This window comes from Tyto alba, unplaced genomic scaffold (assembly GCF_018691265.1).
Source record: "Tyto alba isolate M040663 unplaced genomic scaffold, T.alba_DEE_v4.0 Super-Scaffold_11, whole genome shotgun sequence".
NCBI lineage: Eukaryota > Metazoa > Chordata > Aves > Strigiformes > Tytonidae > Tyto > Tyto alba.
Genome location: NW_024881273.1, coordinates 8,971,476 through 8,996,687, shown reverse-complemented (window position 1 = coordinate 8,996,687; position 25,212 = coordinate 8,971,476). Strand labels below are relative to the sequence as shown.

At 52.2% G+C, this 25,212-nt stretch overlaps 1 protein-coding gene across 5 annotated transcripts in view; it reads right to left on the bottom strand.

Annotated features, from left to right (window-relative positions):
* ASTN2 (astrotactin 2) overlaps nt 1–21,057 on the bottom strand; it is a 360,791-nt gene extending 339,734 nt beyond the window's left edge. For 3 of the 5 annotated variants that reach the window (XM_033011918.2, XM_042786505.1, XM_042786506.1), the window contains exon 1: nt 20,713–21,057. In XM_033011918.2, coding sequence (XP_032867809.2) covers nt 20,713–21,046 — 334 coding nt within the window. In that variant the 5' untranslated portion in view covers nt 21,047–21,057. Of the gene's footprint in view, nt 1–14,817; nt 14,837–15,062; nt 15,141–20,712 lie in introns of those variants that run through there. The other 2 variants (XM_033011917.2, XM_033011919.2) reach the window with 2 other exon arrangements.
* Nucleotides 21,058–25,212: the final 4,155 nt, after the last annotated feature.

Below are 25,212 nucleotides of genomic sequence, written 5' to 3'. Positions count from 1 at the left end.
TCCCCGCCCCAGGTAAGCTCAGGAGAGGTCTGAAATACAGCGTTTCACCGCATTGCAATGTTTCCCTCCTCTACCTGCTGGCTCAGCAGAGAGATTGGGCTCACGCTGACTCCAAGGGCTGCTTTCCCCTGAAACTGCCCCCTTGAACTGCCCACAAGGATGCTGCACACGCACACGCTCCTTCTCCAAACTGAAAAAGGGGACTCTGGCCACACACGTGTATTTTCCTGCAAGCACCAAGCTGCCAAGCCTCTGGAGACCATCTGCAGGTGGGATTGTGTGTGCAGCTCCTGTTGCAGGCAGCCCTGGAAGCTTCTCAGCAAGTATCTGACATATATTTTTGGGAGGTGTTTGGAGGGGGCTGCCAGCTCATGCAACCAAGTTAAATTGAAGAGAAGTTGGTTCAGTGCTTTTCATTAACAACCCTCCAAGGGCAGGGGGAAAAAAAAAAAAAAAAAATTAATTCCCAAATCTAAAGTAAAAAGAGAAAAAAAAAAAAAAAACAAAAAAACAAAAACAAACCACACAAACCCAACAGTTTTCTTCATGCGAAGCTAACACAGAGTAAATCAATTCAATCAAACCCTGCTCCCCCAATGACAGGGGAGGATGCAACATTGAACAACGCTCATCACTCCCCGTTGGTGATTTCTCATCTCGGCCATGGTAGCAGAGCCTCACCGCGGGGCCATGGCAGGTGCTGCAGCCTCCCTCCAGACATTGCAAAATACCCCGAATGATGCACGTCACTAACAACACCCCAAGAGACAAATCAGTCCTGGTACAATTTAAGACCTCGCCGTTGTTTTCAGGGACCCAGGAGGGTGCCACATTAGCAGCCTCTATGGACCTAAGGAGAAGCTGTTCAGCTAAAACTTCAGGAGGAATCCAGAGACAGAAAGTGGCCAGCTTCCCAGGGATTTTCCCGTAGGGAATACTAATGACATCAATCAGAAAGCCAGTTGAGCTTCAGACACCCGCTATCTCGTGGCACTTCTCCGTCAGCCTCTCCAGCAGCATCTAACAGTAGGAGCACGCTTCCAACAAATCCCGAGCAATGCACTGCATTCCTACGTACAGAAAAACATCAGGGCTGAGATGCCTCGGCACAGCCATTCGGCCAAGGAGTGACCATACACACGCCAACAGCCACTGGCCCAACCCTCCTCCGTGAGCCCTACGGTCCGTACGGCACCGGGGACGGCTTGCTCAAACGGCACGAAGCCAGAAGCAACAGTGAAGACCAGGCTAATTGGTTTTGGACCAGAGACTGAGCAGGTAAAGCCTGCAGTGCCACATCCCCATGGATAAAATCAGCGGTTCTTTAAAAGCGCTTGCAAATAAATTCAAACAAATTCCCAGATAAACCTTTCAAATCAGACAAACCGGTGCAGAGACAAGGAAATTTCACCCCTCGCGCCATCCTCACTGCAGGTGCATCCCCAAGGCTCTGCAGCAGAGGTGCTTCTAAAAAAAGCATAGAGGTTATATGGGACAAGAGCGTTAGTATTTAGTCTGAGCGTGGACCTGAGAGTCTGCTTTATACCCCAGAAGCATCGCTGGGTACCAGCACGGAGCCCTGTAATGGAGACCGGGAAGAGACAGTCACTTACTGGATCTAACTGGAAGAGGGAGAAAAAGTCAATGCTCCACAGGGGCCCCATCAACAGCAGCATCCCAGCAGCGAGTGGGTCACTCCACGATGGCTGATGCCAGTACATCCCCAGCCCATGCTTCATCCTAGCAAAGACATATTTGGAAGAGAGCATGTTTGACATCTATCTCCCTGAATCCCACTCTCAGCCAGGGCCAGCAAACTGTGGATCGGTCAAATTTACACCTCTATGCGTGTCCAGCATCTACTGTCTTTGCAAACACTGCGAGGGAAAGCCCCTTCAAATGGGATCTCTCCCCACTGGGGTTTTTTCCTCCGGTACAAATCTATTTGAAAAGAAGATAAAGCATCTGCAGTTTGACTGAGGTTTTATTCAGAGAAAGCTCTGGCTCAGAAATAATTGCCGTTTGCTATAATTGGTGAGATGCAGGAAGGGACTAGATACAAGTGGAGTCTGGTGCAATTTTGGGAGATTTGTTACGCTTAGCTCCCTTCTATCAATTTCAGTGGCTCAGACGCTTATGACCTGTTGCTCAGCTTATTGTGAAAATGGCTTTTATTTACTGCACTTCCATTAAAAGATGAAATCCATGCATAGGGCTCACAGGGCAGAAAATCACAGTTTACGTCTCAGCTTATCTCCCTTCAGCGGCCTCAGCTCATTTTCGCCCTGGCTCACTCCCAGCTGCTATAAAAAAAAGTATTTCCGAGCACTGTTTCGAGTAGCCAAGGCCCCTTCGAGCCCACAGGGCAGGAGGCACAATCAGATTTTAAGGGAGCCTCAGTGCTGCAGCCGCCACATCAGCCCAGGCAGGGAGGATGGAGGGTCAGGGAGGTCCCATCGTGTTGTAGGAAAACATGGAAGGTGGAAAGCTGGAATGTGGAATCCTACATGACAAGACACAGAAACTGCTGAAGGACAAGGTGAATCAAGTAGGTTGCAGAGGTGAAAGTCATCCAGCTGGCCTTTAGGTATTGCTGAACGAGTTAAATGGCCAATACTTTATCTCTGTACTGACTCATGGATGGTGGAAAATGCTCTGTGGAGGTGGCTACAGCAGTCAAAGCAGAGCAACTGGCAGCGCAGAGGTAAACCCATCTGGGCTGCTGAATTATGGCAAGATATTGCTGCCTGGGTAGGGAACCTGACTGTGAAAGTACATCATGTAGATGCTCATGTACCCAACCCAAGAGTCGGGCTGCTGAAGAACATCAAAACAACCAGTGGTACATCAGGCTGCCAAGACTGCAGTGGCTCAGGTGGATCTGGACTGGCAACATGAGGATGAATTATTGATAGCCCAGTGGGCCCATGGCACCTCAGGCCGTCAAGGAAGAGATGCAACATATAGATGGGCTCAGAATCAAGGGGTGGATTTGACCGTGGACACTATTGCACAGGTTATCCATGAATACAAAATGTGCTGCAATCAAGCAAGCCAAGCAGCTAAAGCCTCTCTTGTATGAAAAGCAATGGCTGAAATATAAACATGGGGAGGCCTGGCAGATTGCCTGTATCACGCTCCCACAAACCGGCACAGCAAGTGCCATGTGCTTACAATGGTGGAAGCAACCACCGGATGGCTGGAGACACATCCCGTGGCCTCTGCCACCGCCTGGAACACCAGCCTGGGCCTTGAAAAGCAAGTCTGATGGTGACGTGGCACCCCAGAAAGAACCGAGTCAGACAAGAGGACTCATTTCTGAAGGAACCTTATAGATACCTGGGCCAAAGAGCATGGCATGGAGTGGTACATCACATCCCCTATCTTGCACCAGCCTCCAGGAAAATCAAACAATACAATGGGCTGTTAAAGACTCCAGAGAGCAATGGCTGGTGGGACCTTCAAACATTGGGATACACATTTAGCAAAAGCCACCTGGTTAGTGAACAGGAGGGAATCTGCCAATCGAGCTGGCCCTGCCCAATCAGAACTTTTATGTACTACAGAAGGGGATAAAGTCCCTGTAGTGCACATAAAAAAATAATTCTGGGCAAGATAGCGTGGGTCATTCCTGCCTCAGGCAAAGGCAAACCCATCCGTGGGATTGCTTTTGCTCAAGGACCTGGGTGCACTTGGGGGATAACGCAGAAGGATGAAGAAGTCCAATGTGTGCCTCAAAGGGATTTGATTCTGAGTGAGGACAGTCAAAGACTTTTCAGCTTCTCACTCCACCCCACCAGCGAGGAGGCCGGGGGATACAAGAAGCTGGGAGGGGACAGAGCCAGGACAGCTGACCCTGACTGGCCAGGGGGATATTCCATACCGTATGGCTGTCGTGCTCAGTACAGAAATGTGGGGGAAAGCTGGCTGGGGGTGGCGGTTCAGGGACTGTCTGGGCAGTGGTTGGTGGGTGGTGAGCAACTGCATCATACATCTCTTGGTTTGTGCATTCTAACTCTTTTATCATTATTATTAATTGCTGTTATTATTATTTATTTTACCTCCCTTTTCTGTCATATTAAACTGTCTATCTCAACCCACAAATTTTACCTTTTTTTTTTTTTTTTTTTTTTCCCCAGATTCTCTCCCCTACCCACTGCAGGGGTAGGGAGCGAGCAAGTGGCTGTGTGGTGTTTAGCTGTCTGTTGGGCTAAAACCGGAGAGCCAGGGAAGACAGAGGGACCGGGATGCTGCAGTGCAGGCAGGCTCTCGGCTCCCAGGGCACAGGACACTGACGGTCCTTTTGCAGCAACCACAGACCCTGCTGTGCTTACAGCCACGCTGCAAGCCCCGGCCAGCGCTGCTCTGCTGCCAGGCCATCAGCTCCCACTGCCTGCAACCTACGGAGATGGACAAAGCAAGTGCATTCCCCATGCTGTGCTCCTGCAGGGCAGGTTCCTCCTCTCCTGGATCTCCAGAGCTTACCCTGATGCAGCTCCAAGTCCCCCCCATCACTGCAGCGCAGGCATCACCGGTGCAAAAGCAGGCTCAGCACCTCCTGCACCAGTTCCCTTCCAGTACTGCCCAGAGCACTTCTGCCCAGAGCTGAGCCCAGCCCGTGCATCAGCAAGAAGAGAGCAAGCAGTGATGGGACGTAGGTGCCTCCTCCTGTGCTGGCTCTTGCGTTGCGCAGCAGACACCACCATCCATACGAAATGGTGCCGGGGAGGGAGGACAGGCGTGCAGGCAGCTCGAGCTCTCCTGTCCACGTGAGAGGCCATTTGAAAACCAGACACGCCATCTCCAAGGGTAGCTGGAGATGGTCCCCAGCACCAGCGTGGAGTTGCTAAGGTTACCTGCTCGGCTGCCTAATTAGAGAAGCTGTCACTCTCTCACAGAGATCAGGAGGCGCGGGTGCACGTGGGGGGAGAGGAGGGGAACTTTCAACCGCACAGATCATTTTAGCACTCTAAGGCAGAGAGAAAAGCCCAGCTCCTAACAGGACAGCACGTTACAGCCACTGGGTTCGACAGCAGCATCCTGCCCTCCCAGTGCCCAGCCACGTGCTGAGCGGCGGGAGAGCTGTCGGCTAGAGATGTGCATGGGGCAGCAGCTACCCCAGTTTGGAGCAGCGGCAGATCCCGGTCTGTCAAGTCCCCTTACCACTCCTCCACCCACCCATTTCTTCCACTTCTGGCTTTGTGCTTCCACTGGCCTCCTCTCCTCAGCCCTCTGCACCGTCAGCCTGCAGGCAGGGCAGGAGGAAAGGAGCTGAGAGGGTCTGTCCCTCCCTCCCACCTCCACAAAGGAATTTTACACCACCTTGGTAATGCAAACAGGGAGCCCCTCGGGGCTCTTGCAAACAGTGAGTAAGGAAGAGACACAGGGAGGTGTGCTTGCTCGGTCAAGGTCATTTCATGAGTAAATAGCAAACAAAGCCAAGAAGAGAGTCCCAGAACGACTCAAAAGCCCTGTATTTTCCACCAGGTGAATCCACGCGCTCATGTATGCTTCCTCCAACTGCACCAGAGTAAATATCATGGAGGGAAGCTCTTCCCTCTGACCTCCAACACAGCTAAGAGATTGCTTTCACCTCCTGAAACCAGCTCCCAATTCCCATCTACAAAACCAGGAACCAAGCTGGGAGCATGGAACAAGACACAACAAGAAATACACGACCTCAAAGAGGCTCGGGAGAGCCTTTCCTTCTGGAAAACACCCAAGCATGGCACGCACGTCCCACCCAGTGACACGGAGGACGCTCCTCCATGACACAGAGAAGGTAAGACCACCCCCATCCACAGTTAATACTCAGATTTGGGAGAGCGCTGGGCAGAGGGAGCCCAGGATTGTGCCATCCATCAGTGTCCAGCAGCTGGCACCCGTGGGAGAAACCACAAAACCCACCCCGTCTGTGGCAAGGCCTTCGAGGAACAGGAGCAGTGTCATTCCTGGATGGCAGCGCTGCTGGGGTGCGACTTTGCTGGTTCAGAAAAGTTTAAGAGCAGCAGGATAAAAAAGCAGATGCAGCCAAAAATGCAAAGAGATCCCTGGAGCTGAAGCACTTGCCAAGTTTCTCCCTAACGCTTCAAGACACCCACTCATCCTCCCCAAGGGCTTGTCAGACTCACATGGCAAAAAATACATGCTCCACACCCACCCAAGCCCAAAAGAAAAGACCCTTAAATAAATCTGGAATCCAGGGCTGGCAGGAAGACAAAGTTGGGGGCGGAAGAGGAATTTTTGGTGTCTATTTTCTAACGAAGGAACTGCCTGACAGCTCCTCTACAGCAGACCAGGGCTCGTGGCCCTGTAACTTGCACAGCCCCCTCAGACATCATAAAAGATTGCTTTTAATTATAGGGCAGGTGCTCAAAGGCCCCTGGGTATATGTGAGAGCACAATTGAAATTAGAGCTTAATGGGAATAAAAAAAAAAAAAAAAAAAAGCATCACTACAAGCCAGTGCATTTAGGTGGTCGCGGAAAAGAAAATTCCAAGAAAAGGTGGTTGGTGAGTGACCAGTGATGCTGTTTGCCATCCCAGCCGAGAGGAGCTGCAGGCAGCTGGCAGAGGGGAGGGGTGCTAGCGCAGCCCTCCCCCCCAAACCTTTTCGTGTGCTACGCCTTCATGGGGTGCAAGAGGCTGCTCTGTGCAGGGCGCATCGAACGAGCAGCTGGGCTGGGCCAAGGCACCGCAGCTTAAACTGGTGAGATGCGACACTGGGATGGGGGAGCCAGTCACTGGAAGAGGCTGTGGCGGAGCCCAAGCTGCTGCAAGTCCCCAGACCCACCAGGCCATTCCCCCTCCTGATAATGGCATTTCACAGCCAGCCCCTGACCCCCAGCCCAGCTCCCCCAGTGCCCGTGGGTGAGACGAAATGGCACGAACCAGCGAGCCCTGGGCACAGCCGAGGAGCAGGAGCAGCCCAGCACCAGGGATGGCCAGCTCCAGCCTCCCCCTTCACTCCTCATTGAGAGGGTGCTGTTTGGTTAAGCCATTATGCAGATACTTGCTAAACAGCTGTGAAAAATTTGTTTACACAAACCAACTCCAACTGCAGCAAGTACTGCTGAGGTCAAAAGTAACAAAGCCATTGCCTGGGCAGCAAGGATGGGACTGACACACACATCCATGCTCCATCAGCATCTCCTCATCTCACACCTGCTTTCTCCTGCTCTGCTGATCCATCAGCAAGCACCCAGCGGGGCTGGGGGGCACCCCCCGCTCCCTCCGCTGGGGCTGTGCAGAGCACGTCCTGCCCAGTACATCCCAGTAACACCAGGGGAACCACTCGCTTTGCCACGCTGGATGTAAGGTCACCTATGTGACAGCCAAAGCCAGCAGCACCTCAAAGTGCCTTCACCAGTGTTCGGGGATGGTGACATTTGATTCTGGCCGGGGAAAGTCTTGTTGAGAGCTATCTTTCGTGTAAACTTTCCATTTTTAATTTTTTTTTTTTTTTAAAATGTGTCAGTTTAAGATTGTAAAAATACTTTCATCTTCAAAACAGTGTCACAACTCCCCTTCAGCATTTTCATAACAATGCTGCGATTTCAGCTTCAAAACATCTTTCCAAACTTATTGTTCACACATACGCCGAACTTTAAAGCTCAGAACTGAGGGGCTGCGATGAAACTGGAACAAGCCGCTCTTTGAATAAAGACAAGTTTTCCTTTCATCTAGTGCTAATTAACAGAAGAATCCCTCCCTCTGCGCCCGCCCCTGGTCAGCACTTGGCATGTCCGTGAGACCTCAAAAAAACCCCTCCCTCTTCCCCCACCGCAGCCCGTATGTGCACGGCCCAACGCAGCATCCCCGTCAGAGGGACTTCCCAGGCAGCCCAGCATTGGAGGGAGATGCAGGAGCCCCTCGGGAGCTGCTGTGGGCCCCTTTTAGCTCGGTCAGGACACACAGGTGCTTACTGCAGCGATGTGCAGCCACGCGTGCCGCAGGAACGCAGGAGCAAACCTCCGTGGGATGCTCTGGGGACTCGCTCCCTGTTCCTCGCTGGCTGCCGGCCACCACAGCCGAGGTGGATCCACGGGGTGGATCTTGGTGCCCACCACGAGACCATTCCCCTGGCCCAACCTTTCCCTCTAACTCAGTTCATGCCAGGAATAAAAATCTCCCCGGGAAGCTCCCTAACTGCTGCAAATAATTGCACACAGTTGGAAGAACGAAAGCGTGGAGAAGACTGGGGAAATGCTCCATGGCCATTACCAGCCAAATTAAAGCTGCAGCTTGTTGCCCAGCCAGGTCCAGGGCACCTCTCCTCTCACCTGCCCTCCAGCTGCCACAGCCAAGACAAGAAGCACCATTTCAAATAACAGCTTTTCTTGAATAAAAATTCTTCCCTCACCCAACAACAGCAAAAGGGGAAGAATATTAACACTTGCTTGTTTGCCCTTTGGTGCCTTCTGAGTGGTTTTGTAGAGAGACGACCAGAACAAGCAGTGATTAAAAACTGCAGCCCCACACCCACAGAAAACCTTTGCCTTTTGAACCACAGCAAAAACATCACCTTCCTTCCTAGCCCAAACCCCCTCCGCTAGCAGGGATGGGGAGCTGCTGTCCCACACCAGCTCCCTGCAGCGAGGCTGCGGGGCACGGGACAATTTGGGACACCCTTCCTGGGGAGGTGATCACAGAGCTGCTTCAGTGGTAGCCAGGTATCCATGGACAAATTTGCACTGTTCCTGATGGAGAGAGGCTGTGGAGACCAAGGTCTACTAAAATATTGGGTTTACATGACCTGGGGCACACCCCAAACCAGCGGAGAAGACTGCTGAGCAGTGTGGAACATGGTTTTGCGGAGGCAACGCAGCTGGGAGGTGCCACGAGAAAAACACCAACAGGTTGCTCTGCAAAGGGAAGGCTCTCGCGAGGATCCACTTTTCTTCAGCATCCCCCTACAAACACCCTGTATCTCAGCCCAGCACAGGCCCCGGGCTGCCACACTGGCTCAGCTGGGAGGAGTGCTCCAAACGGGGATTTTTTCCTCCTGCGTTGCATTTAAGTGGCCCATTGCAACATGCCGTAAACCCTTCATCGACAAGGAGGGAAAAGGTTTTACAACAGCCTTTAAAGCAAGCCCAGGCAGCAACGAAAACCTCCCCCGGCACACACAATTTGGGGCGGCACACGTGATTTCGGGCAGTGCACACACTCTCGGGGAGCAGAAGCGGAGGCCGGCAGCATCCCCGCACCTCCAGCTCCCGGAGCTTGCACCCTGCCCAAATCCCAGCTCTTGTCCCTGTTCCTGCACGCCGCTGGGCCACGGCACGTTAAGGAACAGCTTGTCAGCTAAGCGGCAAAGGCGGCTGCTACAAAAGCAGAATAAAATTGAGTACAACAAGGAGCAGCGTGTCTGTCGTGCAAACCGCTGCTCCGGCAAGACCCCAAGCTGGCTACGAGCAGCCCCTACAGGCAGCGTCCCCGACCTCCCTCCCAGCTGCCATGCCAGAGCATAATGGATTTCCTCCTCCCCGACGCAGCAGAAGCCAGGAACACAGTAAGGACAACTGTGCTGCTTGTCTGGGAGAGCGAAGAACAGAAGAGGAGGAAGCAGCAGCGCTGGGATGTGATAAAATGTAAAGCAATGTAATGGAGTCTGTGTCTTCAAGGAGGTCTGGTTTCTTGAATTTTGTAAAAGGCAAGGCTGTTGCTATTTAATTAAATACACTTCTAGCCCCTCCGATTGCACTCAGAAAAATTATGGCGAGAAACACATGACTGTTGATCCAGTACAAGGTGTGCAACTGCAACAACTACAATAAGAATGACCACAAACCTCTATTTCCTTCTTGAAATTCAATTAATATCGAAGTCTCTTAATGTCCAGAATCCATGAAGCACACCAGCAACAACACAGCCCGTTCCTGGGGAACGACCTGGATGGGGTCCAGGGAAGGAGGCAGAGCTAAAGGAGCTGCAGGTGCAGTCCTTGGGGATGAGCATGAGAAGCCCTGGAGCCAAGAGCAAATGGATGCAAAAGCTGGCGTGCTTTTGAGGAGTCCCTCCTCCATCCCAGGGGTGCCCACAGCAATTCCCAAACTCAAACACAACAAAATAACGTCCCTCGCTAGTATGTTGGCTCCTCCTTGATCGAGGACCTCGGGCTGGCAGGCACCTCAGCCCTGGCGACACCACGTACCCGGGATCTCCTGTGCACTAGGATGGATTTAACGGGAACACATAAAGGCTGCTTTTGATTTTACAGTTTGTTTATAACTACATTTGAGGAGCTACACAGGATGGGAAAATACAACCCATAAACAAACTGCTAAACAAAACAGGCTAAGTGTGTACCACTCCAAACAAAAATAGACTAGAGCTAACCTCCGCTTTTCAAGCATATGCCTCTGCTGACAGCTTTGTTTGGTGTCCCTTATCCCACTTTCAGTTTTGATTTTTAGGCTCTGCCACCATCGACAGCAGCTTCAGACGCCTCCCACTGCTCCCACAGCTCCAGGTAAACCAAGAGTAGATGAAAATAAACCCAACTGGAGCCGGAGACCACCAAGGGTGACGGAGGCAGAGGGCTGCATGGCCCTTCCCTGCTCCCACCCTGCAGGCGGTGGGAGGCAGCAGCAGCCCTGATGCTGCCAAAGGCTGCAGGACGTGGACATGCCATCAGCTGGCTCAGGGGCTGTCCCTGCAGGGACAGAAGGGGACACTGGGTGACAAAAGACTTGCACACCAAGTATTCCAGGCAGACGTTTACAGTCTCCCTCCCACAAGCTTCCCCGGCAGCAGCCCCCGTGCCCATCAGCTGAACTCTGCCACCCTGCTTCTGCCCAGAAGCTATTTCTCAAGCGCTCAAACTTTATTACCCCCTTTCTTGGGGCTGCACGGAGGGCACATTCCCCTGCGCGAGTGCTTCTTCTGCCAAGATCCAAAGCTGTTGAAGCTGCGCAAAAGTAATTCCCACCCACACCTACTGCCCCAGGAAGAATATTTCTTCACTGGTTTTGCATAACAAACAGCTACATGGTTTTCCTTTCTCTCCTGAGAAACTCAGGCTTAGAGGTAAACACCCGGCGCAGAGCTAGTCCGAGATCAGACTTCATAAAGTTCCCCCTGCGAGGGGGAGCGGGGGGGGACACGCTACCGCAGAGATTAGACTGCAGCCTTTACTGATAGCATTCAGTCACCCTGGCAGGCTGCAGCACACCGAGTTTGTAAAGCTCCTTGGGAATCCTTCAAGATGAAAGGTACAGTATGATACGGATGTATTATATCCATGGGCTTTGTTACAGCACACATTTCCTAGCACGGTTTTATTGCTAGAACACAAAGTTCAGCCAAAGCCTGGGGGCTCTTCGGGTGACGAATGCACCCCTACAGCCCTCCCTCCGCTCTGCGGGGGATGAAAAATGCTGAAGCCCCTGATGCGAACACGGTAGACGAAGCAGCCAGTGCCCTTCCAGCAACAGCAGGCGAGGACCTGCCTGCACAGATAAGGCCAACGTCGTGGCTGCTGAACGTGCCTTCAGCCTGCAACGTCTCACTCCCAAACATACCTGTCAAGTCTCCAAAATGCCACTGCTGTGATCAGCTCCTCCACAGCATCCCTCCTCTCAAGCTGGACCTACTACCCAGCCTCCTGTCCCAAAGGCCATCCTCAGTAAGGGCCAGGAGGATCCCATGAGTTGAGCCTACCTTAGTCAAGTGGTACCCAGCACTGGCATCCCCAGGGAGACCCTGAGCTGCCCACCTCAAGCACCTTCTCCGGACAGGAGACGTTGGGAGACATTTGCTGCATTCAGTGGGTAGCCCTGGGGCTGGGGGATCCCAGACCACACCAGAGCCCGAGCCAGCAAAAGCCCCAGGCACACATAGGTAACCCCAGCACCCTGCTTTGGCTCAGGCTGTCTCCTGCAAACTTATCTGTTCCTGGGAGGGAGGGAAGGAAATTGTTTCTGCTCTTTTTTGGAAGCCTAATCGATGCGTGAAATGCTACAAATGAATCTGCGGACACAGCCTGACCATGAGCAGCCCAGTCTGGATGGCACGGAAGGGAGGGAGGGGAATGTGCATCCACCTTTTGGATCACTTTCCCAACACCTTGCTCCTCCTGGGCACTTCTCTGTGTCCAGATTTCCCACCTCTAATGGTGGAGGAACCAGGAGCGTGATGCCAACAAGAAGGCTTCCAGAAAAGCCTGGGAGGAATTCCCTGGGCATATTACAAGGCAGAGGGAATTTTTTTAAAAAAAAAAAAAAAAAGAGTTTAAACCCCTCTAATTTAAACAGATGAGAGGTACAAAGGACAAGAAAGAAGTGTGATGAAGGTAGAAAAGGGCCATATCAGGATGTCCAAACAACCCCAAAGCTCTCCAGGGCCACCACCCATGCTGAGCCCAGCACACAGGTGACTGCTCAGACCCAGCAATCCAAGGCAAAGGGTTTTCCATCTCCCTCCCAACTCCACAGAGCAGCCTGTGCAAGGCAGCACTCAGTAACTGAGACTGAGGTGGGAACAACTGGCAACATCTGCAGTGGGAGCCCCTTCCCCTCCCACAAGCCCATCCGAGCAGGCAACCGCTTGAGGGAGCAGATCTCACTGTGGATGCACGCTGCACAAGGTATTAATTAGGGCAGAGGCATCAAATTTACCCCAGCTCCCATCAGATCCCCAGGCAACAAGAGCAATAGCAGCACGACAAGCATGAGCTTCTCAGCCTCAGTGCACAGACCTGGTGCTCCCCGGCTGGGGCAGGCAGGCAGCGGGTCCCGGTCCTGAGCTGCAGAGAACGCGCTCTGCTCCAGCCCCGCTCCCTGTTCCCTCACGCAAACTGCCCAACATCTGCCACCAAGACATGCTGCTGACATGGGAGCAGTGCAGCAAGAAGCTGATGGCTAGAGGCAAAAAAAAAAAAAAAAAAAAAAAAAAAAAATTCCCATGCTGTTGCCAACTCCTATTTTCTGTCACTTGATGCCATATTTTAGGGTCGCACTGTGCTCCCTGGAACGCCAGTCGGTCGAGAACCAGGAAAAGCAGCAAGGGAAGGACACGGGCTGTGAGCAGCCTTGGGACAGACACAGCCGCGACTGCAGCCGCCGCAGGCGTGCTCTGCAACGCCGGCTCACATTGGGCAAATGCCTCAGCAGCCAGCAGCCCTCCGAGGGCTCCAGCCGCTGGTGAGGCCACCCTGCCATCCCACAGAGAGATATCAGGGAGGGGAAAAATGAAAAAGAACCAAGACCTCAAAAGTATCAGCGCAGCTGAGCTCTTGTGAGCGTGCTCACGGCCAGCAGCAGGGCTGGGAGTAACCCTGGGGTCTGCAGAGCCTGCACCCCAGTTACGCAGTGGGCTTTTGTGAGGGCGGGTTGACATCCCCAGTTAGTCTGTAGGGTCTTTGCAGCCAGGGCAGCACCGCTCTGCAGGCACATCTCGCGAGACCTGGAGAAAGAAAGGTGTCTGGCACCAAAACAACCCCCCTGTCCCCAAAAGCAGGGGGAGCCAGGCGGTCCCTCCGCCACTCGAGGATGGGCAAGCACCCAGCCCCGGGGAGCAGCTCCGCTCCCCTCCCTGCAGCTGGCCAGTGCAGCTGGCGATGCAGTTTCTGTTTCATTCCCGTGCACTGGAAGAGCAGATGATGGTGCGTGCGAGGTGCTGGGCCCAGCGGGTCCCCTCTCCCCGCGAAGAGATGCACAGCTAACCTGTACCAGCTCACCCCCCTGCGAGCGGCCAGGCGCGCTGGCCCTGGCCTCCCCTCTTAACAGGATCAGTCCCATGCATATGCCTGGGAGCAACACCACCAGCTCAGTAATCTTCCTAAATACAGCAGTTACCAGATGACTGGGAAAAAAATCTCTTTTACTGCTGATGCTGCTAATGGAAAATTTCTCCCCTTTTGCTGCTGCTTTCAAAGCCGGTCGCGGTTTCATACAGACTTTGTCTTGCACGGAGACGGGAGAGGTGGAAGCACAGAGGGAGGGCTGCGAGACTGGTGGGGAACAGATAATGAGAAACAGAGGGGAACTCCTACTTCTGTCTTCCTCCTCACCAGCCGCCTCTGCCCACAGGCAGAGCCCTGGCTCCAAATCTTATCTGCCCCATCTTCTCGCAGGCAGTGGCAGCCCAACCTCCTCCTGCAAGGAATCCCTCCTTCCTCCCCGGATCACAGCAGGATGAGCAGACTGGATGCATTCAAAAGCAGTGCTTCTTGCACAGTATACTGGGAAGGTGCCCAAAGGGACTGATGGGCCAAAATCATTTACTCTGTGATTATTTTTTTTTTTTTTTTTCCCCACCTGCCTCTCCCAGGAGACAACCAGAAAGCCTCACCCAGCCAGTGCAGATGCAGGCAGCCAAGATCACTGCTCGTCCCCTCCACATGTCATTCTGCTTCTTCAATACCATTAAGTGTCTCCATACTGTCTGGACACTGGAAACCTTAACCGCATTAGCCGAGACCCGAGCAGCAGCACAAGCATTCAATTCTTTTAAGTGGCACCATTTCTTAAGCTGGTTATGCACAAGAATCATCTCTGCTCGATGCCGTCACCCACCCCATCAGTGGTGACATGGGCAGGACTGGGGAGCAGCAAGGGAAGACTGGCCAACGCTCATCATTCCCCATTTCAGATGGTTGCAACCAGAGGACGACACTCCCAACACGAACCGTACTGTGGGCATTACAGACGAGGAAAGGCTTCAATCGAAGCATTTCTATTTTCTTCACTTCTCATTTCAGTCTCCAACCCCAGTCTACCCCCACACTCCACAAGGCATTTTGGTGTGATGGTAGGTGTTTCTCAAGCCACCTGCGACTGCTAACATATATGTCGAGGCAGCAGAAGATCAATACCTCATCGCTCCCACAAGTGGCATCAATCTCTTCTCCTCCTGTCCCAGTCAGTCCCACGCCTGAACTCCTGTTACACCAAGAAAGCCCAAGGGTTCAGCCCGGTTTCACAGCCAGCCAACACCGCACATCAGCACCGTTTCACTGAGGCAGAACAAAGGGTTCACACTTTTAGGGTTTAGAAGGGAAAAGGCAGCAAGTTTCAGAGGTAACGTCTATCTGCACGGTGGCACTCGGAGGTCACTCACCTCTCCAGCCCCCACAGAGAAATGCAAGCTCCTCGCCTAATTCCGAAGAAAAGCACATTTTTCCTTCCAGCAGAAGAGCAATAAAGGTCTCTGGCACACCGACATCACGGTAAACCCACTGCCATCATACGGGAGGAAGGGGGGGAGCAGAGAGGATCCCCAGCCGCCAGCCTCCTCCCGCGGCTCCAGCCTGAGAGTTCAGCTGCAGAAAACCGGCTCCTCTCTCTATAGTTAATCTTCTGTTGCCACTAGCTGGTCAACGCGGGTACTCTTGGAAAGCAGCAACTCCCCGAGTACAGCCTGCCACTCGGCTACAGATTCCCAGTTTTAACTGGGGTTTTCGTCCCAGAAAATACCCGAGACAGAGGAAAACGCCTGCAAGTCCACACCCGCCCCATGCTGGGACAAGCCACGTTCAACCTTACCTTTGGGGAGGGAAGCGGTCATCTGAGGAGTGACCCATTTTCATGGGCATTTTGTGCCTACAGCCCTTCTGGGTGTTACAGAGCTCAGCCCTCCTGCAACCACAGCACACAGATCTTGGGCTCAGGACCCACATCACCAGCACAACCCCACCCCGAGCCGGGATCTCCTTCCTTCTCTTTCCAACTACAAGAACCCACTGGCCTGGAAAGCTTAAGTGATCACACAGCTTCATACAAGGGGGGACGGAAATTGCTACCAGGTTTTCCCCTCTTTCCTACACCCTCCCCAGGCAGCCCCCATCACTGGGGACCTGGCCCAGACCCCAGAGCCACATGCAGCTGGGGATGGGCACGAAGGGGAAGGGAAGCAGCCCCGGGTCGTGGGTCCACATCCCCTCCAGCCCCTATCCCAAGGAGGCCACCAACACATCTTCACTGCACCACATCGCTGAGGCTTTTTGGCTCCCTCCACTTGCTTGGTGCAAGATGTGACTCTTTCCCCCTGGGAATACCTTGGGGAGAGCCAGAAAAAGAGAAATAAAAAAAAAAAAATCCCAAAATCCCAACACTTGATTAACCAAACCTCTGGCCAGATGCACAGTGCAGCTCTTTAAGTCTGGCAGGAGGCAGTTAAGAGAAAAAGAGGGGTGTTGAAACCAAACTTTACTCACAGGCTTCTCTCTGCAGAAACAACCCAATTTTTAGATGCCAGGCCCCAACAAGCAAGGTCTCACGCCGGGCACACTCTCTCTCTCTGCTACCTATACAATGCTGCTCCAGATCTCCCAGGCCAACTCAAAGCAGAGAACGGCGCTTCTGAACAGCGGCATCAAAAAGCTTCAGTCGCACCCGGGCTCTCCAGGTAACCCTCCAGCTTCTCCACCCTGCTCTGCAAAAACAGGAGCTGCGGACAACAGCAAGGGTGGCAAAACCCTGCTCGAGTATTTTCAGAAAAAGCAGTAAATTCAAACAATACGCAGGGAATTAAGTGCTTTCCCTTACTTTAATGCGTTCTTATGCTAGAGGAGAAGAAGTTCAAGTTACAAGATGGCTTCAGGAAAAGTTAAGTAAGAAGAATGAAGTAGCACCGAACTGCTGAGGAGATGAAGGAGCTGCACAGCTTCGACAAGCCGGGGGTAATCATCAGTCACGCACAGGGGCCACGGTGGGACAGTGGTAATGTAGATGCAGAAGCACCTTTCCTGACAACCACCGAAACAAAGCACCCTGTAGCACTGCAGAAGCCCGTCACACAGCAGCCATTAAAGCCATTTATGAGAAGTGTGTAGTAAACTGTTCTTATGTAAGCCACTACCGGGTAAGAGCAGTGGTGAAAATTTGTCTGCCTCTTTCCTTCCTCTATATATATCTGCTCACACATAGACAGAGCTCATCTAAATTAGCTCGGAAGCTAACTGCTTCATTCCCTGAATTGCACTTAAGGCAGGCTACGCTGCTTGTGGAGCAGCTATTGTACAGAACACATGGCTGCTGACTAAATCAAGATACATACCTTAGAGAGACCTCATTGTACAAGAATAAAGTCAATGATAGGCTGCACCATTTGCCAGCGTAACACTAGAAGAATTAGAGAGGGGGGGGAAAAAATACCGCAAAGCATCAGTTGTATCCAAGGTTAAGGAAAGGGCAGGATGCTTTTTCAGGAAAGGGGATGCACAGCAATTCATAATGCACTGGTGGCAAAGTTACATTTGTCATTTCCTGCCACCACTGTGCTTTGCTGGGTAATTTTCTAGTAATGTAACTGGGGGGCAAGGGGAGAAACATCCTTCTTGTCTCCAAGGCAAGAGTGGAAAAAATAAACCGAGGCATCAGAAATACAGACACGGAGACACCGTGGTGGAGCGGGGGCCCAGCAAACCAGAGGTGCGGGGTGAGGGTGGCGGGTCCTGGCTGCAGCCCGGGGAGGGCGCAAACGGAACCCGAGTTTCCTACCTGGGCTGGGAGAGGATGAAACCGTCCCCCCTCCCTGGCTCCCACCACCCCCCCGGCGGGCTCCCACACGCTGCTGGCGACCCACGGCTCGTGTGGGCGAGCAAGCGGCAGCTCCCGGTGACGCTGGGGCCGGGGGTGGCTGTGTGGGGGGTTCCCAGCGCTGCTCCCCCCGTTCCTCTCAGCCCGGGAGCTCCCGCTCTGCGCGCTTCGGCTTCGGCGAGTGAAATCTCGTGTTGTCAGGGAACGGGAAAAGTTGCTGCTTCCCTAGAAGGAGGAATCTGAAGAAAAGGGACACAGAGCACAGAATGTGCTTTGTACCAGCCACCGACTCAGCACATCTATCCCCTCAGCCTGATTTGACTCAGTCTGCCCTGAAAAAGAAGCAGCAGAAGACGTGGCGCTCAGGGACGTGGTTTAGTGGCGGACTTGGCAGCGTTAGGTTTACGGCTGAACTCGATCTCAAAGGTCTTTTCCAACCTAAATGACTCCCTGATTCCAAGTTTCGCAGTGCTGCAGGCAAGGCTCTGCCACCTGCCAGCCCTTAGCTCCAGACCCCCCTTCAACGCAAAGGAGAGATGAGAGGCACAGGAACCACTCGGGCATCAGGAGACTTACGCTAAACCGGGAGCCCCTGAGCAGGCCCAGGGCTCCAGACCGCCTGCTTAAACACACCGCTTCAACTCATCGCTACCAAGCAAGGCTTTGTTTTACTTCACGCTTCCTGGCCTGGAAAGACTTTTGAGCCCTGCCTAACAGGGTGGCCTCAACTGCCTTCACTTCAGAGTACAGCAGCAGGACTCACCTCTGCCTGCTTCATGCTTTGCTCTTCTTTCAGAAATCCCTCCAGGATGCCAGTCAGGGTGGCTGTCCTGAGGTGTGTGCTTTAGGAGGTCTTCCTGCCCCATCCTTACCTCCATGAGGCCCGAAAGCAGTCTTTGCTAGCAGGAAGAGCCTGCAAAGACATTTAGGAGCCCTGAACACATTTGCAGTCAGCAGGACACCAGCTCTCTTATGTGTCTTGCTGAGCTCAGGCCCAGCCAGCCACTAAACATGTTCAGCAACATGCATAAATACATGTAAGCAACAGAAATCAGGTAGCGATAAGGGCTACCAAAGATTTTGGCAAAGAGAATCCACCGTTTAAAGCAACCCCTGCCCCCAAGTCACTTCAAAGCCATTCAACTGACCTCCTGCATGCAATGTGATTTTCACCTCCAAGAGCCCATTACAAGGCGGCAGCAGCTCTCGGGTTCCCAATCACCGATGAGCTCAGAAAAGGATGCAGGGGGGGAAAAACACTACAGTAAACTCCGGCCTTACTTTCTGCACTAGAAAAGCCAGCAGAAAGCCTCAAAAGCACTCACCCAGAAAAGAGTTAACTGCGAGCAAGACTCAGTTGCCACACCAGGAGACGGGAAGAAATGCAACAAATTTGAAATATCAGAGCATCCACAGCAATTCATGAGCTAGACCTTGGGGAAGGACAAGTGTTTTACCTTCTCCGGAGGCAACATGCTGATTAATTTCAGGACACTGATGAAGCCATCCCACCATGGGCAAAGCTTCCATTAATCTTCCAATCTGCCTGTGGGTTCAGGGAAACAGGAGGGGACCTTTTGGGGTCTTCTGTCCATGAAGAGGCAGCAAAAAACCCCACAGTTTTGCACAAGACATGCTATATATTCAAGAGTACATGCATAACCAATATCTCAGGCAAGCAAAAGAGAATTTTTTAGACTAAGACATGGTCTCTTTACTGGCAGTCACTCACAGAAATAGGATGTGCTGTACAAGATCATGTCTCTGATCTATCAAGACAAATTCCTCTCCTCCAACTTGAGCTATTACCCCAGCTACACACAGAGGGGTTTCTTTGCCTTCTGATATATTTAGATCAGTGCCCACTTCACACCCAGTCCATGAAGAAACTATACTCTAATCTGAAAATTCAACTCGGTGAGCCATGAAACTTCTCGTTACTTTTAATTACATACAGCAAGGCAAGTGTCATTCCTGCTGCATCAAACCTTTGATTTTTCACTTTTGTTACTTGAAATAGACTATCTGGTTTGTTTGGGATTTTTGCAGTTGACCAACTGTATCTAAGGAAGCCACACTGCAAAGCTAGAACCCAAGAGGCTCAAGAAGTACCATCAACTTATTTATTAGAGGCGCTTGCTAGGAGAAAGCTTCACAGAAGGTAAAACGACAGGACTGGGAGACACAGACAGTCGTTTTCCTACCCTGGCACATCGCACCCAGGGAAAGGCAGCGCCTTCCACGGGGTACGGGACGGGACTGGCGGCGGGTGCCCACCGGGTCAGGCGGCACACCTCGACACGCCGGGTGCACGCAGGGGGATGCGCTGGAAGTCACAGCCCAGCGGTGTCAAGCAGCACCTCAGACCCGAAGTTAAGCAGGTACTCGGATTATCCTCGGTTCAGACACCGAAAAGCAAGACAGCTAGTGGAAAAAGAAGAGATCAACAAAAAACCTTGGGTGACCTGGCAGAGTAAACACCACGCTGCCCATACTGCATTCTGAGCAGTTCCCTTGGAGGATCCCCCAAGCTGATTAAGGCACAGAAAAGGATAAAAGTGACAAGAGGCAGCTCGGGCACCCCATCTGAGACAACAGGATCCGGCATCAAGACAAAAGTACGACAACGGAATTATTCCTAGTCCCATCCCCCTCCCCACAAAAGCTGAGATCGGAGGAAAGTCTGCAGGCGTTCGCCACAGACCCAGGCGCTGGAGTTGTGCGTGAAGCAAGAACGAGCTTTGAGAATTAAGACGAAGCATTTATAAAATTAGGCTCCGGCTGGAAAAACAGCCTCTCCCGTTCTCCCTGGCTCGGTGGTACTGCCGCCAGGGCTGAGCGTTCAAGTTGGAGCCCGAGAGGCAGCACCCATCACTTTACACCCTGAGCGGAGGTGCTTTACTCCCAGGGCTTTTAAAAGGCAGCAGCACTCGGGCCCTGCTAAAAATCCCTCCCCAGTGGGAAAAAAAAAAAAATAAATATACAAAAAAAATTAAAAAAAAAAATTAAAAAAAAACAGGGTGCAGTAAGGGCAGGGTTAGAAAGCTCCAAAACCACAACCAGGTTGTCCGTGACCAGGGAGGGCTGAAGGATCCCGGCGCAGGAGGGTGACAGCCCCGAACCGGCTGCCCGCACCGGGATGCTCCGCGATCCCGGGGGGGGGGGGGGGGCGCGGATCGGCGGGCCGGGCCGGGCCGGGCCGCGGCGTGGGAAGCGCGGCGAGCTCCTACCGAGGGTGAAGAAGGGCAGCTCGGTGTTGTCCAGGTCGTCCTGCACGGCGACGCGGCCGGGCAGCTCGCTGCGGACGAAGAGCAGCAGGCGGGAGTCGGCGGCGGCGGCGGCGGGCGGCGGGGCGCCGCTCCAGCTGATGTCGTTCTCGCGGAGCACCGGCAGCGTGGACACCGTGACCGTTTTCACGCGGCAGGGACCGGGGGGCTCCCGCGACGCCGCCGCGCCGGGCCCGCCGCCCAACATCCCCGGCAGCGGCAGCAGCAGCAGCAGCAGAAGCGGCGGCAGCGGCGGGGGCGGCGCGGCGGGGAGGCGGCGGCGCGGCGGAGCGGCCATGCCGGGCCGGAGCCAGGCGCTGGCGGAGCGGCGGGGAGGCGAGCGGCGAGGCGAGCGGGGAGGCGAGCGGAGCCGGGCGCACTGAGCCGCCCCAGCCCGCCGCCGCCCGGCCCCGCCTCCCGGCCCGCCCCGCCCCGCCCGGACACTTTATCGCCGTTAACTCCCCCGCTACCTGCGGCGTCCTGGGCGCTCCGGCACCCGCCCGCCCGGGCCTGGTGCCCCCTTCTTCCCCCGCTGCCGCCCCTTCCCTCTCCCAGTCGCACAAACCCAGCTTTCCCCCCCGCGGCTGACCCCCCGCCCGGCAACGGGGTCTAGCTCCTTCCACGCGTGCCTGTGGGCTGCGCCGTCCCTTGGGGCGATTGCTGGGGCGCGGTAGCACGGAAACGGGCTTTCCGGGGCGCTTTTACCTGTTTCATAACTAAACAAGCACCTCCAGTGTCCAGGGCACGCCAGGATGGCTTGCAATGACAAGCCTGGAGGAGACAAACTGGCGGCTTCCAGCAAAGATTTTTTTTTTTTTTTTTTTTTTTGAGCTGGTGTTGAACCACCAGTGTTTAAACAGGAGCCGGAGGAAGGAACGCTGCCGCTGAGGTCTGACCACAGGTCCCCCCTACGCGCCCGCCGCACCGGTGCCACCCCGAGGGCTGGGGTTTGTGCTCGAAGACAAACCGGCTTTGCTCCACTGCTGCGGGTTTGGCCCACGCTTCTGCCTTGCGCCGCGGCGGAGCCAACTGGCTCTTCCCGCCGGGAAGCGGGAATGGTGGGGATCAACAGGCTCTTCCCACTGGGAAGATGGAACGGTGGGGATCGGCCCCGGGGGGCAAAGCTCAGCCTTACCGGCAAACCCGACATGGGTAACCCCAGCCCAGACCTGCCTGAACCCCTGCCCACGGTCACGCGTGATTAACCCAGATGAGGAAAGGCAGCCTACGGTGGTTATGAGTCAGTGGCTCACAACAACAATTTCCTGGTGACTGCTAATCTACCTGATTTTATTTGTAGATGTACATATAAAAGAAGATGTCAAAACCCTAACAAAGCACGCTTAATGCTCAGGCTTATATTATTTCCACAAGCTAATTAAGATCAATTCATCACATGCCTATCGAGGCAAAACAGCCTTCTGAGATACCTAGGTCATCAAATGTTAAAACCACAACAAGGGGAGAATGGCAGAGAACATGAAATCCAGCAAACAAACGGCTCAAGCCCAGCTCCCCGGGGCCAGTGCCGGCTCCGGGAGCAGCCGCAGCTCCAGCTTGCAGCCGTAAGAAGCTGCAGCCCCCACCATAAGAGTGTCGGTGTGAGCACGGTGCCTGTTTCCAGCTACAGGAATAGAGGGAAACCAAAAAGCGCTCACCAGCAAAAAGGCAACTACTTACAAAATGTTTAATGTGGGGCCCCAGCTCTGCCTAGCTGGGAGGGATGAAGTTTCCAGGCATGGTGGAAAAAAAGAAATTAAGCAAAAATACAGTCCTAAGTGTCAGCTGTTGGTTGGGAAAACTAATACTAGAAAAAAATTTCCCCTGTTTTTTTTTTTTTTTTTAAAAAAAAAGGGGGAAAGGATAGGTTTTGGATGGGTTTAGGCTGCTGTCAGTACATGTACTATTTTCCAGGCATTAGCAGGATGTGTGCTGGTTTCTTTTTCCTAGTTTTGAAAATTCTTCTAGGCAAAAAGAGCAAAGAAGCAGTACTGCATAGGTATGCAAAAATTACACATTAGTAGGCAAGCTCTCTAAAAAGTGAAGTACATTTTTTAATATAATTTTTTAGAACTGGAAATCCTGAAAAAGAAACATATCTATTTCTGTTTAAGGCCTCATCCCTGTTAACTTAGATCTCCCCGTAGCCACTTGCTGCACAACTTTGTGTGTGTGTGTATGACATAAGTAGATGCTTTTCTTGCTGTCAAGTACCAGAGAATTTTGTCAAGATATTGTCCTCGGGGTGGGAGTGGGATCCACTGGCACCTACTGCTGTTATAGCTCTGGGCAGTGTTCTTTGGAGTGTGGGGGGGTTTCTTCTTCAGCTTTGCCATGGATCCGGCTGAATTGGAAGGGAGGACACAGGTTTTAAATGTATGTAAATTTTCTGTGCTCTAGCATATACCATTGAGCAATGGGGTGAAGGTTTTTCAGGGTTTGGAGCTGGAAAGCAATGATCGGGATCCACGGGTTCAAACACCTGCTTTGCTACTGACTGTCTGACTCTGGGCAAGTCCTGAGATAATAGAAAACAGAGCTGGGAGAGACCTTGAGGGGCTGTCTTGTCTGTGCCCCTACCCAAAGCTCTGAGCAGCTCTACATACATCATTCAATCCAATTTTGCCTCGCTGTCTGTATTCATAAAGTGCTGTTAATAACTATCTTCCGGGAAGCACACTGAGATTTTTGCAAGTCCTCCTGTACAAACATGAACATGATGATAAAGGAGAATGTTCTGCAAACTGCTGCCTTTAAATGGGCACATTCAGCTTCAATTTAGCCTAGATCCTTCCTGGTGTAAATGCAAATCTCTGTTCTCATTTTGGGGAAAAAAGGATTCCACCTGCTTTTTAGTTCCAAAGAATTGAGCTAAACGCAAAACTTCACTGTTTGGAAACCACCAATAGTATTTCCAGAAGGAAATGTGTTAGTCCTGGTTTACAACTGAGGTAATGGATTTCTATGACCCCACCTGAGCAGCATCCAACAGAAAAGTAAATGGTGTGGACAGGGTAAAGCACATCTCACTGAGACAGTTTCACTTGCAAAACATTCTAGAAACACTTACAGAAGTTTGCTTAAACTCGATAATGTTGGGTTACTTAAAGTCCATACAAACTGTGGATTTTCAGGCCAATTGCCTAGTCCACAACCCAGATTTCTATTGCTAAATGAGACCCATTTTTAAGCTTTTTCTTATGCTTCATGGATCCAGCCTTTCCTCAGGAAAGTCAGCAACTGCCTGACCATTGATTTCAATAACATCGGGGCCAAGAAACCAGCAAAACCTGCCATTCCTAGCAAAATCTCTGGGATTAAAATGGAAATCATCTTACAAGTGAAAAGACATTACATTGACAAGACCCATCTGGATAGGGTGTGATGGGGGGATCTGACAGGTTGTTAGGAGACACCAGCTCCATTCTCACTTCAGCTACTGACTGTGCAGTCTGGGGGCAAATCCCTTCTATTTTCCACCTTTGGGGTTTGTATCATCTCTCACATACAGAAACTCAAGAGGATAATTAGTTGTTACCATAATAGGTAAAAAGAGATACTGAAGGCTGTGGAAGTTGTGTCTGTAACAGTCCCAAGCATGGGGGTTTCAGTACAAAAAGCACAGACATTCTCGGCATGAGCTGGGACTTTCTCCGGTATTGAGCAGCGATAGTGGGCTGTCACTCAGTGGAGCAGCCTCTAGAAGTAGACAGAGCATATGTTGTGTGTCATGTAAACCAGGAACCTTGGCTATGCTGAACTATGCCTACCTTATGTCTGCATCTGCCTACATTCATTCCCAATTTTCACCTGAGTGGATTTTTTTAGCAGGAACTTTGAGACACTCTTCAATTTATTTCTTATTCCCAAGCAGAGCAGCTCAGTCCCAGGGTCATTTTCTTCTGTATGACAATATAAGCGGGATTCAGGCAAACTCATGACTTTTGCCTCTGTGGAAAACTTTGTGCAGACATTTTGCTGGAAAATGCTTAAAATACCTGTGCTGTCAGTTTAAAAAGAATGGGGAAGGAAAAAAAAAAAAAAAAGTCATTCCCATTTAAAGGGTCACAGATGAAGCATTCTTCGACTTTCAATCCCGTGAGCTGGATTTCTGGACACCCAGAACTAATGCATCTTTTATTGGCTGTCACGGAGGAGGAGGAGGAGGAGGTTATTGCAGAGATATCAATAGCAGCTTTCTGAAGTGGTTTTCAATTGGCTCAATTACCAAAGATATGTACATACAGCAGCAATCATTAAAATGCACTATGTATTTACAATATAGAGAGCAATTTATGTCTGTAATGTATATCGCAAATCCTACTGCTAGCAAGTGGAGGAGAAAGTCAGTCACACAGCTATGATGTAATCAGAGGCTTATATTTCACCCTGCAAGAGTCACATCAGCATCAGTAACTCCACCAAAGAAGTGAGAAAGGGTTTTATATTCTGAAGGAAACACCA